Source organism: Marmota monax, unplaced genomic scaffold (assembly GCF_021218885.2).
Source record: "Marmota monax isolate L192 unplaced genomic scaffold, Marmota_monax_Labrador192_F-V1.1 WCK01_AAM20220418_F8-fsc00015, whole genome shotgun sequence".
NCBI classification, from domain to species: domain Eukaryota; kingdom Metazoa; phylum Chordata; class Mammalia; order Rodentia; family Sciuridae; genus Marmota; species Marmota monax.
The window spans coordinates 22,497,499-22,515,700 of NW_026692194.1; the positions used below are offsets into that span (position 1 = coordinate 22,497,499).

The 18,202-nt window shown below is 32.1% G+C and overlaps 1 protein-coding gene across 1 annotated transcript in view; it reads left to right on the forward strand.

Annotated features, from left to right (window-relative positions):
* Positions 1 to 18,202, forward strand: part of Lrpprc (leucine rich pentatricopeptide repeat containing) — a 107,284-nt gene that overhangs the window by 50,071 nt on the left and 39,011 nt on the right. Inside the window, exons 15-25 of the mRNA XM_046425040.2 lie at positions 990 to 1,017; positions 2,778 to 2,835; positions 3,913 to 4,019; positions 4,230 to 4,307; positions 4,635 to 4,679; positions 5,034 to 5,147; positions 6,368 to 6,498; positions 7,135 to 7,220; positions 8,644 to 8,851; positions 17,114 to 17,238; positions 17,875 to 17,981. Of these exons, the coding sequence (XP_046280996.1) occupies positions 990 to 1,017; positions 2,778 to 2,835; positions 3,913 to 4,019; positions 4,230 to 4,307; positions 4,635 to 4,679; positions 5,034 to 5,147; positions 6,368 to 6,498; positions 7,135 to 7,220; positions 8,644 to 8,851; positions 17,114 to 17,238; positions 17,875 to 17,981 (1,087 nt within the window). The remainder of the gene's footprint in view (positions 1 to 989; positions 1,018 to 2,777; positions 2,836 to 3,912; positions 4,020 to 4,229; positions 4,308 to 4,634; positions 4,680 to 5,033; positions 5,148 to 6,367; positions 6,499 to 7,134; positions 7,221 to 8,643; positions 8,852 to 17,113; positions 17,239 to 17,874; positions 17,982 to 18,202) is intronic.

Consider the following 18,202-nt stretch of genomic DNA (forward strand, 5'->3'; position numbering starts at 1 on the left):
AGTTTGCAGGGGGAAAAAATGTATTTTTCCTGAATTATTTGAGCTTAAATTATATATATCATGGCCCTTTACCTTTTCAATATGTCAGTACATAATCCTACAGAGCAAGGCTATTCTCTTACACAACCTCAATAGTTAATAAATTTAGGAACCTTAACATTACTGAGATATTTTTAGCTAATGTTGTTCATGTTCAATTTTTTTTGAATTTATTTTTTAGTTTTAATATGGTGCTGAAGATCAAACCCAGTACCTCATGCATGCTAGGCAAGCACTCTACCACTGAGCCATAACTCCAGCCCTTCAACTTTATCATTATGTCTTTTTTAGAATTTCCTTCTTTTCTATACAGAATTCAGTTCAAGGATGGATATTAGTTTTCATTTATTTTTAATTTTCTCTAATCTGTAGCAGTTCATCCTTTGTCTTTTATGACATTAACATTTTTTGAGAATTTAGGCCAATTATTTTATAGAATGTTCCTCATGTTTCCCCTTGATTATCTTCAGATTCTGTAACTCCCAACTGTAGTGATATTCTTTTAGGGAATTATATCTAAAGGCACACAGTGTCCATCAGTATCTCATTAGTTATGTTAGTTTTAATTGATCACTCATTCAAGGTGTTTCATTTCTCCATTATGTAGTTAGCTATTTTTCTCATTATAAGTTACAGACAGTCTCTGGGCAGACCCTTTGAGGTCATACAAATATGCTGCTTCATTAAACTTGCACCCCAGATTTAGGGGTGGTTCTTTTAATGATTCTTACCCAAACCAATTTTTTTATTTTGAGGATTCAAAGTGGGTGAGGGTCATCCTTTCCAAATTGCTTGTTCTAATGATTCAACTTGATTTTGCAAACATTTATTTACTTGTTTATATAAAGTTTTGATTTTACATATTACATAATATAATTGGCAATGCATTTTAACTTAAAATGTTTTTTAAACCTCTGGGTTTATTTTTAATCCTTTGCTGCCCTCTGCAGGTCTATGAATATAGATCTTTGGAGCAAGGTAAGTATGCCTAATCATTCAAATCACAAGGTGATATATATAAATAGCCAGTAAGAGCAAAAATTTTAATAGCTTCACACATTTCTGTTATACTGTTAAAATTAATGGATTTAAAATCTTGAAAATGTTAGTTTTAAAACAGCAGGAAGCTTTTTATGGAAGTAGTCTTTGACTTAGTCCTAAGAGTCCTTAAGATTTTCAACCTTTCCAAAAGTATTTGACCTTATAGGTTTAATAATTAATTTTCTTTCTGTATGTAAGTATGTATATTTGTGTATGTTTCTGTATACGAATGGTATGCAAACCAACATCAGCCTTTTTAAGAAATTAACTGATTTTATGCAGGAAGCATAATTATAGTGAATTGCATAAAAGATTTTCATCTTAATAAAATCAGAAGGCATGTTATTAATTGAAATTCCCAATTCTATTTCTGGTATTACTTGAATTGCTAAATTAGAAATGATACTGTTTTGACTAGAGATATTTTCATTGGTTTATTCATTAAATGTGTTTTTGTTCAAATTGGCATTAAATGTTACTGTAAGTATGGCAAAAGTTTCTGGTAGAATTTATTATTTTCTATGTGTGTGTGTTGATTAAAGGACAGTTGGTAGGTGAAGATTGTTTTGTTTTTCTTTTGCACAATTCTTATTTCTACATTAACTACCTTTTGAATTAACATTAACTATAGCATGGTTTGTATAGAGGCATGTGATCATTTTGCCTGATTTTTTCAGATTAATAAGTAAACAATAGTAGAAGTACAGTTTGGGCCTGTAAACACTTAAAATACATGTGCTTTAATAGCACATAAGCTCAGCTGTTGAATATGCATAAAATACATTAGAATTCTTCACACATGTCATTTGGACAACTAGTATATAGTTCTTTTCTGTCTTCAGCCTCAGGATATATAGTTAAATACCCTTTTCAAAGTTATAACTTGTCATCATAGGTTGTGTAATAATTTTGATTATAAAATATGTTATTTGGGGCTGGGGATGTGGCTCAAGCGGTAGCGCGCTCGCCTGGCATGCGTGCGGCCTGGGTTCGATCCTCAGCACCACATACAAAGATGTTGTGTCTGCCGAAAACTGAAAAATAAATATTAAAAAATTCTCAAAAAAAAAAAAATATGTTATTTGGATTTTTGAAATTAGAAATTTCTTTTGGTTGGTAGATTTAATGTTGAAAAATAAGTGTGTATGTCTTTTAGTATATGTGAATTAATTGATAAGAATACTTAAGAACAAACAAGTTAAAACTTTTGACCTCTTTTGTTTTAGTGCCATTAAAATGAATGAGAAAATGTCATGGAACAACTAAAAAATTTAAGTTACTGGTCCAGCATATGTTACTTTTTATTTCTATAAAACTTAAAAAGGAGGACACTAATCCCAGTTAGTGTCCTCATCAAAATCAAAATGATGAGAATATTGGTTCATTATTCCTATAAATTACTGTTTATAACAATTTAAAATGATATATAAACAAATCACTTTATAGCCTCTCTTTGTGACATTTCATAAAACATTGCTGCTTTCCTTCATCATGGGTTTATTTTTATTTTTAGAAGACAAACCTATTATTTAAAAACAAAACAATCTCCTTGGTGGGTGGGGGTAGTGTTGGATTACTACAATATAGAATAATACCTTACTGGGGAGACGTTGTATTATTTCAAGAATTCAATTTCAAATTGTATTTGTTCTTGTTTGCGTCTCTTGCTGCAATGCACGAATTTTCTGTCTTACCAGATAACAGAATTGTTGTACAAGGATGGACGTTATTGCCAGGAGCCTCCAGGACCAACGGGTAGCGTTTCAATTTCGATGATTGTAACTTATCCACAAATTCATTCTTCTGTGTAATAATGGACTAGAAGGATTATAGCAGGGAACACTTTTCTTTTGCAAAGTGAAATTTGAAAACATTTGGTTACACATCTTTATATTGATAACCACAGCATTTTGAGATCTGTGAGGTGTTTGGTTTTATAATAATTATTTTTAGAAGGCAGACTTGGGATACTTTCTTTTCATGCAATAAGGAAATGCTTCTTACAGTGTCTGTGGCATAGGCTTAAAAAATCAGAGATTCTTAATATTTATGTGACTTTAATGTTTTGCAAGTGTGGCTAATTTTAAACAAAGTAGGAAAAAGGTCTTGTGGATTTTTTCCACTTAAATATAATTTATTATATAAAAGATTATTTTGTCATTTAATGATTTTCATTCGTCATTTAAGGAAGCTTATAATATATACTTTTCTATAAGAAGCTACCTTTCTTAAAAAGTTCAAATCTCCTATCCCAGGCATTAGCACATGGCCCTGTACATTTTATGCTTGAATGCATAGGAAAATTACTGTTGTTACAAAACATCTTTGTTAATCTTGGTTTTTCATTGGCTAATAGGCAGCTCTCCACAGGATTACTATATCTGCTTATTAATATTATTTAACTTTCTATACTCAACATGTATAATCCTTTGTAATTTTATGTGTTTCCCTAAATATTATCCACAAAAAATTAGTGTAGAAAAGTGTAAAGACATTTATTTATTTTTACTACTTGTGATTTGGACAAGAGAGGGGTAAGGCCTTGGGCAGGACCACTTCTGTCACAGAATAGTGGAAAAAAATAGATTGAAGTAAGATTCAGTACTGAAAAGCTGTCACTCGGTCTGAAAATAATTAATATTCCTTTCACTCACCAGTTAGATATGTGCTCCCAAACCACATAATCTCTATGCCTCAGTGATCATTGTTGCCATTTCAGAGCCTCTCATCAGGGTGACATCTCACACCAAAATGATTTCTTATAAATTAATCTTGATAACATGACAGTCTCGGTAATTTTAGTGGAATGCTTTCTCTTGTTTTTTTCCACAGAAGCTGTTGGCTATTTTCTTTATAACTTGATTGACAGCATGAGTGACTCAGAGGTACAGGCCAAGGAGGAGCGTTTGAGACAATACTTCCATCAGCTGAAGGAGATGGTACCATTTCATTTTTTGCTATATAATGCCTGTCCTGCCTGACATGTATCTATTAGATTTGAAATTGCTGCTTTTAAGTACAACCAGACCACTTCTCAATGACATGCAAGAGTTGGAGACTTAAATTATGTCTGAGATAATTTCTGTTAGACAAATTTCAGTTTAGTTGTCTAAAACTCAGGTTTCCCCCCCTCCCTTTCCTTTGCACAGAATATAAAAATTCCTGAAAGTATCTACAGAGGCATTCGAAATCTACTGGATAGCTACCATGTTCCTGAATTGATTAAGGTGTGTGAAATGCTTAATTTATATATAAAAACCTGTTAAATTTTTTAAAAAATACGATGCTTTTGACAAAAAAGAAAAGTTTCATTGGCAGTCATTAAAACAAAGCTTTTTCATTGATTGTTGGTAAAAACTATTTATATATTGAAGAATACATTTAAAACCTTAATTGTAATGGTCAGTATAGTATGAACAGAATTGCTGTAAAATGTTGGAAAGGTAGACAAGTAGCATTAAAATGAGTGGGACTTTCAGATTTTTCTTTGGACATTTGCTATTTTAATTTTCCTTGTGTCTTCTAATTTTGTGCTAACTTAAATCCCAATTTAGGATGTTAATATGATGGTTGAAAGAAAGAAGATAGATTCTCGTAAAGTAAGTAGGTTTTTGAGTGGGTTCTACATGTTATAATAACTGCATTTAACAAGCATTCTAGACTGCGCCCTTATAAAACCAGTGTTTCTTAATATTTTCATCATTTTGTATATGTGTAAGAATTTGGCAAAACCTATTTGTCATCTCTGAAAAATCAACAGATCTAGGAAATTTGCAGATAGTCTTGCAAGATTCATTACCCCTAGAGTCCATCCATTGATCCCAAGGTAAATATCACTATGAGCATTTATAACATAAAGGAAAGTCAATTTAAAGGGTAGGGTGACAAGGGTCAAGTTTTCTTTTTGTAGTAAATTTTTCTTCCTCCTTTCTTTTTTTTTTTTTTTCCTGTAGTCTCAGCAACTTACACCATCTGATTTGGAGTCTACACTTGAAAATCTAAAAGCTAAAAATCAACCTATAGGAGATGTCCTAAAGCAACTGATAATAATGCTTTGTTCAGAAGAGGTAACATTTGTTTAAACATTTCAAATATGCTATTAGGGTAAAAAAAAATATTGTTCATAATAAGCAAAACTGAACATAATATTTATGATTTTTACAATTGATTATTATGTCATGCTTGTGAACAATGCAATTAAATGAAAGGTTAACTAATTTCAGCTACACCTTGAATGGCATGTTTTCGGGTTGCTGTAGTTTGTTTACAATAATCTACAAAGTGAATGATAGTAACAGCCGTGATAGGTTTATCATACATGCCAAATGTCCTTTCAAGCCATGGCTCCAGTCTCTTATATCTAGATTGTCAAGCAACTGATACATGCAGTAGTCATTTGCAAGTCAAATATTACTAGGTTGTTAATGCAGGGATTGAAATTCCATTTTCCTGCTGGAAAAAAGCTCTCTCTGAGATAAAGGGTCTCTTGCCTTTTTTTCAGTGGGCGTCCAGCTGTACTTCGTGTTCATTTTAGTGTGTGTCTGCAATTTGAGGGATATCACTAGACTTTTTTCAGGTTCTAGTTTAGCAAGCCTATGGTTTTAGAAAAAAAAAAAAATCATAACTGAGATTATAACATGGTACTGTTATTTCTTTGGTACTAAACTAGAGTCAGAAACTTTTTATTGGTACATATTTCTGCATCTAGAAATTGGACTATGATTAGGGGCTGATTTAGGAAGTATTTAATCTGGAAGTCTTCTCTAAATAGTACAGTACAAAAGCTAAAACATCAAATTTGGCATTAATAGTGGGCTATTTTACAATAAAAAATCCAAATTTGCATTTGTTAGAATTACCCTACATATACATCTGGCCTGCCTGCCTTTTAAAAGGTGAATAAAAATACCAAGGGGGCAGGGCCAAGTTGATAACATGAAACAGTTTATTTTTATTTATTTTTTATTTTTTTGAAATCCTATTTTTTTAAAAATTTTATTAGTTGCTCAAGACAATACAATGATCTTGACATCATACATTTGATTCAAATAGGGTATGAATTCTCACTTTTCCACATGTACAGATTGCAGGATCACATTGGTTATACATCCATGTGTATACATACAGCAATCCTAGTGTCAGTTGTATTTTGCTGTCCTCCCTATTCCCCCCGAAACAGTTTATTTTTAAAGTACTGTAAACTTTTTCTAAATACTGTAACTGAAAATGTGACATTTTTACTTTTATATTAATTTCTTCTTTTTTTTACTTCAATTCTTTATTTTAGAATATGCAAAAAGCCCTTGAATTGAAAGCAAAATATGAATCAGACATGGTTGTTGGTGGCTATGCAGCTTTAATAAATTTGTGCTGTAGACATGATAATGCAGAAGATGCACTGAACTTGAAGCAAGAATTGTGAGTACCCTGGCAATGAAACAACTCATCAGCGTTTATGCTGATATACCACCCTTGATGAGTCACCTAGATTGAATATTACTGCCTTAAGTAGTTCAAAGAAATTCTTTTGTTGTCAGTATTTTTGAAATTTCATAGCATAAGGCTCTTGTTTCAGCAAGGTGTCTTAAGTACAATAACACAGCCTAGTCTTTAAAGCCAAGGTTTTTTCCCATTGGTTATACTACTGGTGATAGTAACTGTTTTGTAAGGCTTGATAACATTTCCCTTTCTATACTGCACTATAAACAAAATTCTGTCCATTTCTCAGGGATATTTTTTGATCCCCATCCTTAGATTTAGCAAATAAAAATTTGTCATTTGAGGTATTTCAGTGTTCACAGTGAAGGTTAGAATTATGGAAAGTACCATAAAGCAAAAGTGTCTTCAGTAGTATCATTTGCAGGTGGATTGATGCTATATGTATGTGTAGTGTTACGATTTTTACTTCTGAAGTCACTGACTATAATTTACATAAGTATAGGCACCAATATTAATAAGAATTTAGACCTGATGGGCTTTTGGAAGTTATAGGAATTTCAGTCCTTTTTGTCGTTAGTTGTCTTCTAACATAATATAACTGGTTTTATTTCATAGTGACCGTTTAGATCCATCTGCTGTCCTTGACACCAACAAGTATGTAGGCCTTGTAAAAGTATTGGGAAAGCATGGCAAGCTCCAAGGTAAGTCTCCCCATATAAAGGAAAGATGGGATGCAAGTATTTGCCTGTGGCATAACATGTGAATTGATATTAATGGTATATCATGTCCTGCAAAGTGCTGGAACACTTTGCATACAAATTTGCATGTGAATCCAACCAGAGCCACATGGACAGTGTAGGCCATTAGTTTTAATGGATTGGCAAGCTTGTCATTTACATTTGCACAGCTCAGTGCTTTTTGCATTTCTGCAGCTAGTTTTTATTAGCATTGCTGTTTGGATTGAGTTTGAAGATCATGACTTATGGCACAATTTGCTTATATGCCTGCACTAATGGCTTTGTTTTTGCTTAAGAAGATCTGAAGGCTGAACATAAAACCTATAAACATAACATGATATATAAAAAACTGAATTTTGCACTTGTTTTTAGCTGAACTTTTAATCATATTAGCAAAATGTTTATTTCAGTTGAAGTTTCTATTTAGAATTTCATGAGAAAGGTGTAGCTAATTATATTGTTGATTTGCATACTCCTAATTTTCTCATTGTTGAGGTAATGCTAAATCTAATATAATTAAATGACACTTGGTAATAGGTTCTTACTATTTACTTGTTTCTTAACTTTCTGAATTTGGCTTTATTTTGAAACTTCTTTTTTAGCCTTCCTCACTTCCTTTTATTTTTAGAAATGATTGTTTTGATTTTGTCATAGGGAACAGTGTACGGAGAAAATATGATTTGAACATTGAAATTTTTCCTGGGAAGCCTTTCTAACACAGAAAACTCTTTATAAAGATTTGCCTGCTTTTTTGAAATCACTTTTTGTAAAGTGGTCAAAACATTTTGTCTGTGTAATAATTAAGAACAACGTTATAAAAATGCACTTATTCCATATCCTAAAATGTTTGTTTCTGCCTTTCTAATGAAGCTTAATGAATCTAATGTATTAACATGCAGTCTTTTGGAAAGCTTTCATTGGCTCTGCTTGGCTAATTAGTATCGACATAGCAAACAGGCCCTATCGGTATCAGACCATTAGTCTGGCTGTATATACAGTGTAAACACATCTTTATTATCTGGCCTCCTGACAAGCCATCTGCTGAAGAAACAATGGTGTGATTTAGCAGATGTTAGCTCTGAACGATAAAAGCATCCATTTAGGAGGATCTTACAGCTATAGGGCAGACTGTACAGGGTTATGTGGTGCCGAGTGGGCACACAGTCCCTATCTATAATTTGTAGTCAAAGTTGCAGGGAAATGATAAAACCATGCTATTGTGGATTTATAATTGTAGTCTCGTTTAGAAATGCAAGTAGTAATTAACTTGAAATCGGCATTATACACTAGAATTTACATTCCTGCTGGGCTTGAAATGCTGTTTTAATAGCAGTTTGTTTTCCCTACATGAAATTACCTAAGGGTCTTTTGTGTTACTTCATTGTAGATGCTATTAACATTCTAAAGGAGATGAAAGAGAAGGATGTTCTTATCAAAGATGCAACAGTCTTGTCCTTTTTCCACATCCTAAATGGTGCTGCTTTAAGAGGTGAAATTGAAACAGTAAAACAGCTGCATGAAGCCATCGTCACTCTAGGGTTAGCAAAACCATCTACCAACATAAGTTTCCCATTGGTCACTGTACACCTGGAAAAGTAAGTTAATTGAATTTTGAATTTTAATGTTGGCATTAAAAGAATGAATCTAATCATTTTGGGATTATACTTTGTAAGTACATTGATGTGGAAGCCTTGTGGGTCATTTGCCAAAGAATAAGGGTACTAAGATGGTTTAGGTGACCTTTAAAATCAGCAGCAGCCCTGTGGCTCTGTGGCTTCTCAATAAAGTGGTCTCTGGTATTTTTTTCCCTAGGAGCATGTGATAATATTACATGAAATTGAATCAAATTTTTGAGCCTAATAAATACTGATTATCAATAGATATAAGAAAGAAAGGTCCTCTGAGGTTTTTAATCATGTATCATAACTCTCCTTCAGGTAATAAACATAGAAATACCTATGCAGTACTCCTGGTCTCCATATAGTATTTTAATCACATACAGTTATTCTAGTTTTGATAAATGTTAGAGATGTTTCTGCCTTGTGGGAAGATGAATTTTGTTGATAGGGAAAGATTTACTGAGTTTGAAAATTTTACATTTGAAATATTCTTGTTTGTACCCAGTTTAAAATATTATCTTCAATGCAAATCATAAAATCAATTCTACTCTTTTATAATGAGTGAAACATTTTAATAAGATGCTTAAGCATACCTCATTACCTTCTTTTACTTTTGCTTTTTAATTTCTTAGATCTTACCTCTTTATCATCTTTTGTATGGCTTACTGCAGTTTGTAATCTGCTTATTCTGTGATTAGGATTTTCTCATTTTAGTATGGATGATGTCTTATCAATGCCAGGAAAAAAATGAAATTTATATTTTAACATTTCTCATCTTCCCCCTAAATATCTGGTAGTTTTTATTTATTTAATATGGGGTATAATTAACTGGATGTTATGAATAATTTGGTATTGAATTTTAAATAAAGAATAAAAAATTGTTTTAAATAGCTCGTTAGGAAATGTGAATATTGATAAGCTTGAACCCATGCATGTACTCACACATCCAAACTAATTCTTTTGCCAGCCAGTCATAAACAGTTATCAAATTGGGTGATTGGCCAAATCTTAACCTCCACAATCTCAGCATTACATTCTTTTAAAGAAATAGTGATTCAAACAATTACTGCATTATTGAGTTCTCATATTCACAGCCAACTTTATATAGAAATCCTATAATTAATATGCTTCCTACTGGAATTTTTTTCAATTGTTTAAAAGACCCATCTCTGCAAATTGCGTGTGGAACTCTGCACAGGGATTTGAAAGAAATGGGCCCAGTGCCCAGAAGAATTAGGCCCTCCTACACTACTGGGCAAAAATATAATAATTAACAAAGAAAACGAGTCCATGGTAGAAAAGTATCTTACAAACAGAAATACTTTGAAGACAGTAGAGATGTGAAAGTTTTCCAAAAGAGGTCTGCAGATGGGGCTCATGAACCAAGGAGAGCTTACCCAAGGGAAAATGAAAACAGCATAGAATTCAGATGGTAACCTGGAGCATGCTCTGTGCTTCTGATCATTTAGAACAGTTAGGTGTTTGTATGTCTCAGTCAAATTTGGCTGTCTTTGTTAATTGGACCAACAATCTAAATTTTTATCTTTTCCTTCATGGTGTCTTAATACTTTCAGAAACTTGTAGAAATTATTATCTTCTATTTTTATTTACATTGAGTTTTTACTTTTTTCTTTTGCTATCTTTACTTTGTAGAAGCAGTCTCCCCGACATGTTCTTTCAGTTTCATCTATCATAATAAAAAGATTATGTCAGCTGTCATGAGAATAAAAAGGATATAAAGGAAATTTAATATTTATAAAATTTCAGAAAGGAGTAGTAGCACTATTGTCAGGGAAAATGCTAGAATGAAACACTGACTTTGAAACTTTTGTTCAATTCTGTTTTGTATAACTGATGGAAGATAGCTAATTAATTCAGAATCATGACAACTACTAGGATTAACTACACCAACCTGCCAAAAAGGCATTTCAGTCTTTAGTAATACCATGTAATTGACCCCAGCAGGTATGAGCTCATTTGGGTAGTGAGCCTTATTTATTCAAACTTGTGATAAAATTATGAAAAACATTTCAGAATATCATTTAAAAACCTTCATTATTTCATTCAAAAGCAAGCATCTTTTTGGCATGTCATTGTGAAAGACTCTAAAGAGGATATCAGTTTCATATTATAATTCTGAAGGAAATCTGTGAGATTGAGTTCCTTAGATAATAAGTTCAGACTCCATGGATCTTAATTTTGAACCGACTTCCAACACTGGGTAAAGCACAGAGGAAATGATACCATATTAGTTTGTGTCCTTGGATAATGCTTTGTGGGCTTGGAAATAATGCATTTTGTTTTTATGCATTTGGCAAGGGAAATCTAAAACAATAACACATGTATAACATGATAGAAAAGTTTGTAACTGGCCTTTATTACGTTTGTATTAAACAGAAAAGAAATTTTTTTAAACAAATTTTTGTGTGCTTCTATTATATTACACTACAATCTGTAGGCCATTATCTATATGTAGTCCAAATGAATATTATTTTAAAATTTTCTTTTGTAACTATTTTATTTTAAAATTTATTTCTTTTATTAAAATCATGTCTGATTCAGGGAGATGACAGGGATCCTCCATATGCCGTAAAAAGAAATGCTTTGTAATAGGTTAAAAGAGCTTTTGATTAGTCTTCATGTTACGGTAAAGGAAAAACAATTAATAAAATCTGGTCCATTAGATTTTTAAGCAGAGAAATTTGTATGATGCAGTTTCAGATTCACTTGTTTTATAGCTGATCCATTTTGGTTTCATTGCATATGAAAAATATCTGAAGCTGTTTAACTGGATTATATTAGCGCAGATGATCAAAGCAGCTTTAATTTCTGCTTTCCATTAAGGACTTTTTTGTGTATGTGCTGATTTGTGCTATAGTCTACATCTGCACATATGCATTTAATTTAAGTGCATCATGGATTTTGTATACCTAATCCTTCCAGACCTCTTGGCGAATTAATCTTGAGTTTTTCATAAATGTCACAATTTTCACTAAAATGAACCTGTAACAATATAAGTTTCGAAAGTCATTGTAACACTTTGATATGTTACATAAATGGGAAATGCACTTTTTAAAATGCTAGTTATTCTGTCATACACACTCCCCTTCAATTTTAGTATCTTCATTTGTACTGGATACTTTTATTATTTATGGGAATGCTTGTCTTCTAGAGTAAAACTCTTTATGTGCTGAAAGGAAATTAAGGAGGTTTGACTCTTTTACTCCATTATTGCAATTAAGAATTTAGCATCATCAGTGCCAAAGGACAAAAAGTGTTTCATTTGCCCTAGGGGGACAGGACAGTGATAAGATGATTTTTCGTCAAGGATCATTGGGTCGTAATTAAGTTACATTCATGGCTATTGCTTTTTGAAGGATGATTGGTAAATGACAGGCTTCATGTGCTTAGTACGGACAGTGTGCAGTAGGGTTTTTTCTCTCTCTGTCAGAAAATCCTGTTGAGCCTGATAATGTAAATGTGGCATTTTATTCTGAACAAAAGAGCAGGGAAATGAGCTATCTTGTCTAATCATTCAGTTGTTTAACACCGACTTCCAGTTTAGACTCAATTGGCTGGAAAGCACTTGACATGTGAAGTTAGTGCTGTTCGGAACGCATGTTTGAGTAAATTTTAAAGTAAGTGACAGCTAAATTGTACCTAGGGAAATTACAAAGCCTTCAACACAGTTAATTTTTTGGGGAGGATTAGTTGTAATTGCAACACCAGTCTCCTTGAAGATTCCTCATTTATAGATGATGAACAGAAAAAACATTTAGCTCTTTAAGGACAGATTCTCTTAACAGAATAATTTTTATGAAGATGATGGTTTCTCTTGAATTGATTTCTCCCCATATTAAAATCTGCTGAAGATTTATAGAATAGTTTGTTTTTAGGATGTTGAGTTTGTTTTTCATTTCTTCTTAAAAACTTTCCCACCCCCGGCTCCACTTTTCTCTATTGATTTCAGATTTGAGAGCTTTTCAATCAGTAAGGCCTTTAGGTAAATTGCCACTTCAATAACACTTTATGTGTAATGTTGAAGCACTTTGTTCCAATTAAAAGTAATATTTGTCATCTTTTTTTGTTGTCTAAATTAAATATGTGCTCTGGATTGAAAAGTTACTTCCCATGTATAAGAAACTAGGTTGAGAACTATCGATAGGTGAATATAAACAGTTGTCACAGGTCATTCTGCTTTTAATAATTCAGATCGTATAGAACACATGGATGATTTTACAGTTGTATCAAAGAATTTATTTGAGTTAGGAGGGCTTTTTTTTTTGGTACCTTGAAGGAAATATTTGTTATTTTTTATTTGTTCTAATTAGTTAAGCATGATTGTAGAATGCATTTGGATACATCATACATAAATGGAGTATAACTTCTCTTTTTTTTTTTTTTGGTTATACATGATGTAGAATTTCACTCGTTGTGTCGTTATATATACACATACAGTAATAATGTCAAATTCATTCTACTATCTTGAAGAAAGTATTTTTATAACCATTAGATGCCTGCATCCTGCCTTGTATTTGCTTTTCTGTTGTTGATAATTATAGCATATTTTAATTTCCCTATTTTAAAGACTAAAACAAGAAGTAATATTAGATTTGACATATAAACTTTGAACTTGCCTTTTGTATTTTCTTTTATGTAATAATGTAAAAATGTAGTTTTATATACAGTCATATTTTTTTTAAATGAACAATTGGTTCTAGAATGAATTTTGATATGGTCCAAGTAAACCCATTCAAGATAATAAATGTAACTCTTTTTTTTTAATAGAAACAGAATATTTTTTAAATTTTTATTTATTTATTTATTTATTTTTATGTGGTGCTGAAGTTTGAATCCAGGGCATCACTCTACCACTCTACCACTGAGCCACAACCTCAGCCCCATAATGTAACTCTCATTTAAGTTTAACAATTACTTAGTGGTCTGCTGCTTTCCCATAAATGTGTGTATTTTTTAAAAATTTAGAATTACAGAATTATCTTTTCCCCCAAGTTTGCCTTTATTTTATAGGCTCACAGAATTTTGACAAAGCTTACATTTTTAATTTGCATCAATAAAAATACTGCTTTTTTAAAGCCAGGTGTGGTGGTGTAGGCCTGTGGACAAAGGCTATGGCAGGAGGATCATAAATTTGATGCCAGCCTGGACAACTTGGCGAGACTGTATCTCAAAATAAAATTGATAAAGGGGCTGTAGACATAGCTTAGTGGTAGAATGCTTGCCTAACATGTGCAAGGCTCTGGGTTTAATCTCTAGTAATACAAATGCATACATATATATACACATGAATAACTTTTTAAATGGGTTTTTTGTTGTTGTTTTTAATTTTTTTTTAATATTTATTTTTTAGTTGTAGTTGAACACAATATCTTTATTTTTATGTGGTGCTGAGGATCGAGCCCAGGGCCTCACACGTGCTAGGCGAGCGCTCTACCGCTGAGCCACAACCCCAGCCCCTAAATAATTGTTTTTTATTTGCATATATAGTTTTATTCATGAAAATTGTGTAGTTCATTGAAATTTGGGGGGGGGTATTTAAAAATGATATAGATTTTTATTTTAGAGATAGCAGTATGTTATAGAATTGATTTTCTTTTTGTATTCTTTGAGGTTTGTGAAAACCAGTGACTAAAATTTTTTTCAGGAATGGACTTTTAAAAACATGGATATAAAACTTAGAAATTGTTTATATTGAAATAAGCACAGAATCAAATTTTGAATGTAGAATTAATATATCAACAGGATGTTTTCAAGAATTATTGTTATTTTTGAGAAGAATTTAAAATCATTTCTTTTATACAAAGTGTACAAAGAAAATCATAAATCACATTGAGTTGCAGAAGTTAGAAGTATATTGATTGGAAATGTGTTGTCCCACATTTTGGCCAAGAAGCAGTTTCTACGTTTTTCCTTTTGCTATGTTGCAGCTCTTTATGATTTCATTCTGTCTTATAAAAGTGGTATTTTCACATGATTTTATCTGCTGGTGTGAAATATGTGAATAGATAGATGATCCTAATCAACACAGATCCACAGACCTTTTGGAGGGGAACCCAGCCATTTTTGTGATAACCTGTTTTTTATCACCACTTCTAGGAGTCTGAGCCATATGTAGTACTTATGGGTTGAGATCCACATCCAAAGTCCTATGAATATACAACTCTGTTCATGGCGATGCTAATTTTAGATGCTTTTCCCATTTTTTTTAAATATTTTTTTAATTGTAAATGGACACAATATCTATATTTATTTATTTTTACGTAGTGCTGAGGATCAAACCCAGTGCCTCACACATGTGAGGCAAGCGCTTTACCACTGAACTGCAGCCCCAGCCCTGCTTTTTTCACATTTTTTATTTCCAGCACCGAGTTTTCAAGCTTTTATAGGCAAGGCAAATGATGACAAAGTATGGGAGAAATATATATTTTTATCTTTTTAAAGTGGCTTGGTCCACCCACAAGTCAGAATGCAGTTTAATGGAGACAGAAAAGAACCAATTAGTCATTTATTTCATTTCTGTCTTCAGTACACTTTGTATGAAGTGTCCACTGTAGATGTCTAATTGATTTTATTGGCAATCCTAAGAGCAGTAACATTGGTACTTAAAATTACTAACAAATGTATGGATTATTTCCATTTTACTATTTTTGTCTGTTATTGTTCTGAGCATGTATAATCTTCTGAAGGATATATTTGGAGACTAGAGACATTAACATGTCGCTTTGATTGACAGAACAATTATTCATTTATTGATAGGTTTGACCTAATGTAGGGCAAATAAAAGTGAGACAATACCATTTCTAGTTTGGGGATTGATCTGAAAAAGCAAATCCATTCTAGTTTGGGGATTGATCTGAAAAAGCAAATCTTGCCAGTTTAAAACAAAACAAACATCAATATTTATTAGTTGTCCTCTTAAAAATGCTTTAGTAGTTTTCCACTCAGTGGAATTGTAGAAAGGCAATAACTGAACCTGTGTCTGAACAAGGGAAAATACTGATTATATAAAGCTTTATATCATATGTGGTAGCTACTATAGCATTTCTCTTGTATGACAGTAATCTAGCCTGCAGCATCTACTTTCAGTTTTGAAATTAACCTGTAATTTAGTCTTCACCCCAAATGACAAAAATTCAAATGACTCTGTGGGGTGCCAGAAGATGCACTATAAACAGGGCTCAGGAAGGGGATAAGGTAGAGTTCCATCAGGATTGGCTCATTTTCACTGTGTCAGTATTATTGTACTGAAATTAACACTTCTTCATTCTATTTTACTTTTTTAGTACAGCTTAAAATCTTAATCTAGATAAAATAGTAATCTGATCTAGGGCAACGTAACATTTGCATAATGGACAGGCTATAATAGGAAATTTGAAAAGACTTTTTTTGTGAAAACTGATGTGAATGTAAGAGAAATTTATATTCTCTACAAAGATACTGTTAATTTCACTAGTTATACTTTGTCTCTCTCTTTCTGACCATGCTTCTTTTTAAATCTATTACATACTCTATTTTTTAAAAAAATCTTTAATTTCTTATACCAGATTGTAACACCTTAGTAGATTATGCAGACAGCAGTGCTTTTCATGTGCAATGAGATGCTTTGAACTGAAAGTAGAAGTCCAAAGACCTGCCACCAATACTTTCCTCTGTTTACTTAGTTGCTTTAGGCAAATAAGTCAATCTCTAAATGCCTTAGTTTCTTCATTTCTTTAAAAATAAAGAAGGTGGCAAGTAGAATTGGATTCTATAATATCTATAGCTCGTCTAAGGTCTCACATATTTCTCAAGCTGCCTTTTTTCTTTGAAAGGAAAAATGATACTTTTTAAGCACCCACAAAATATATTTCTACATTCTTGTCTAAGAAACTGACTGAAATGAAAATAACTTTATTTTAATTTATTGCCATGTAAAACAAATACTTTGACTTTATAACTGGAAATAATATATTCTTATGACAACTTATTACATATTTATTTTATTTAAAATAAAATCAGAGAATGCCTTCCGTCTATTTTGACCTTTCTTTCTTCCTAAGTACCTTTAAGCATAATAATAAAAGGTAAAGCAAGGAAATAAATAATAAAAGGTAAAGCAAGGAAAATAGTGAAGTTTAGTTTACATTTTGATTGATCTCTGTGCATCTCTAAACTTATTGAGAGCTAAACTGAATTTCAATATACCTTATTTATTTATTTTAATTTTTCCCCCCCAAGGGATGACTTGTATGCTGCTCTTCAAGCTACCATTGACTGCTATGAAAAGTATAAAATATTACCAAGGATTCATGATGTCTTATGTAAACTCATAGAGAAAGGCGAGACAGATCTAATCCAGAAAGGTAAGTTTCCTAAACATATTAGTGTAGTTGGATTTTTTTTCTTGCTTGCTTGCTTAATTTGAACGTGAAGAGAAAATTTAACAGAAGACAAGCACATTCAGAGATGCTTTGTGGCATTTCAGAATTGAAAAGAAATGTGTCAGGTAGATTTTAAATATTGTAAATGTCCCTTGATTTTCCATAAATGTTTCTTTTAGAAAAATTATCCCCTATTATTTATTGTGTTCGACTTCTTGGCACTCTGCCTTTATGAAGATTTTTCTTTAACCTTATCCTCACCATTTCTCTTTGAAGTTAGTCTTAGGTACTTGATGTTATATATGAATACTTTTAGATAAGGAATATGACAGAAAATTGGTTGGTAAAGCTATGTTCTTGAAGTTATTCTTGATATTCTTTTTTTTTTTTCCTAAGTTGTAGATGGACACAGTACCTTTATTTTATTTTTATGTGGTGCTGAGGATGGAACCCAGTGCCTTCCACATGAGAGGCAAGCAGTCTTCCACTGAGCTACAGCCCAGCCCCTTATACTTGTTTTTAAGATAAAGGTTTTTAAAAATTTATCCAGATCTTCATATGATACTGTGTTTTAATTTTTTTCTTCTAATACATATGTTTTTCTTTCCTCCTATCTAGCAATGGACTTTGTGAGCCAAGAACAAGGTGAAATGACGATGCTCTATGATCTCTTCTTTGCTTTCCTACAAACAGGAAATTACAAAGAGGCCAAGAAGATCATTGAGGTGTGATTTTAACTACAGTATTCTAATTGTACAGCTATTTAGACTCTTAATTAGAATACATTTAAAATTTTTAACCTTTAATTACACTTGTTCTGATTCATGTTAATAGAATTCAGTGCCAATAATGGGGTGGGGGGGAATCGGCCAGCTTCCTTATTGTATATAATTACAGTTCAGAAAAGGCAGTCTGGTTGTATATTGAATTTGTTTCCTCACTTTGT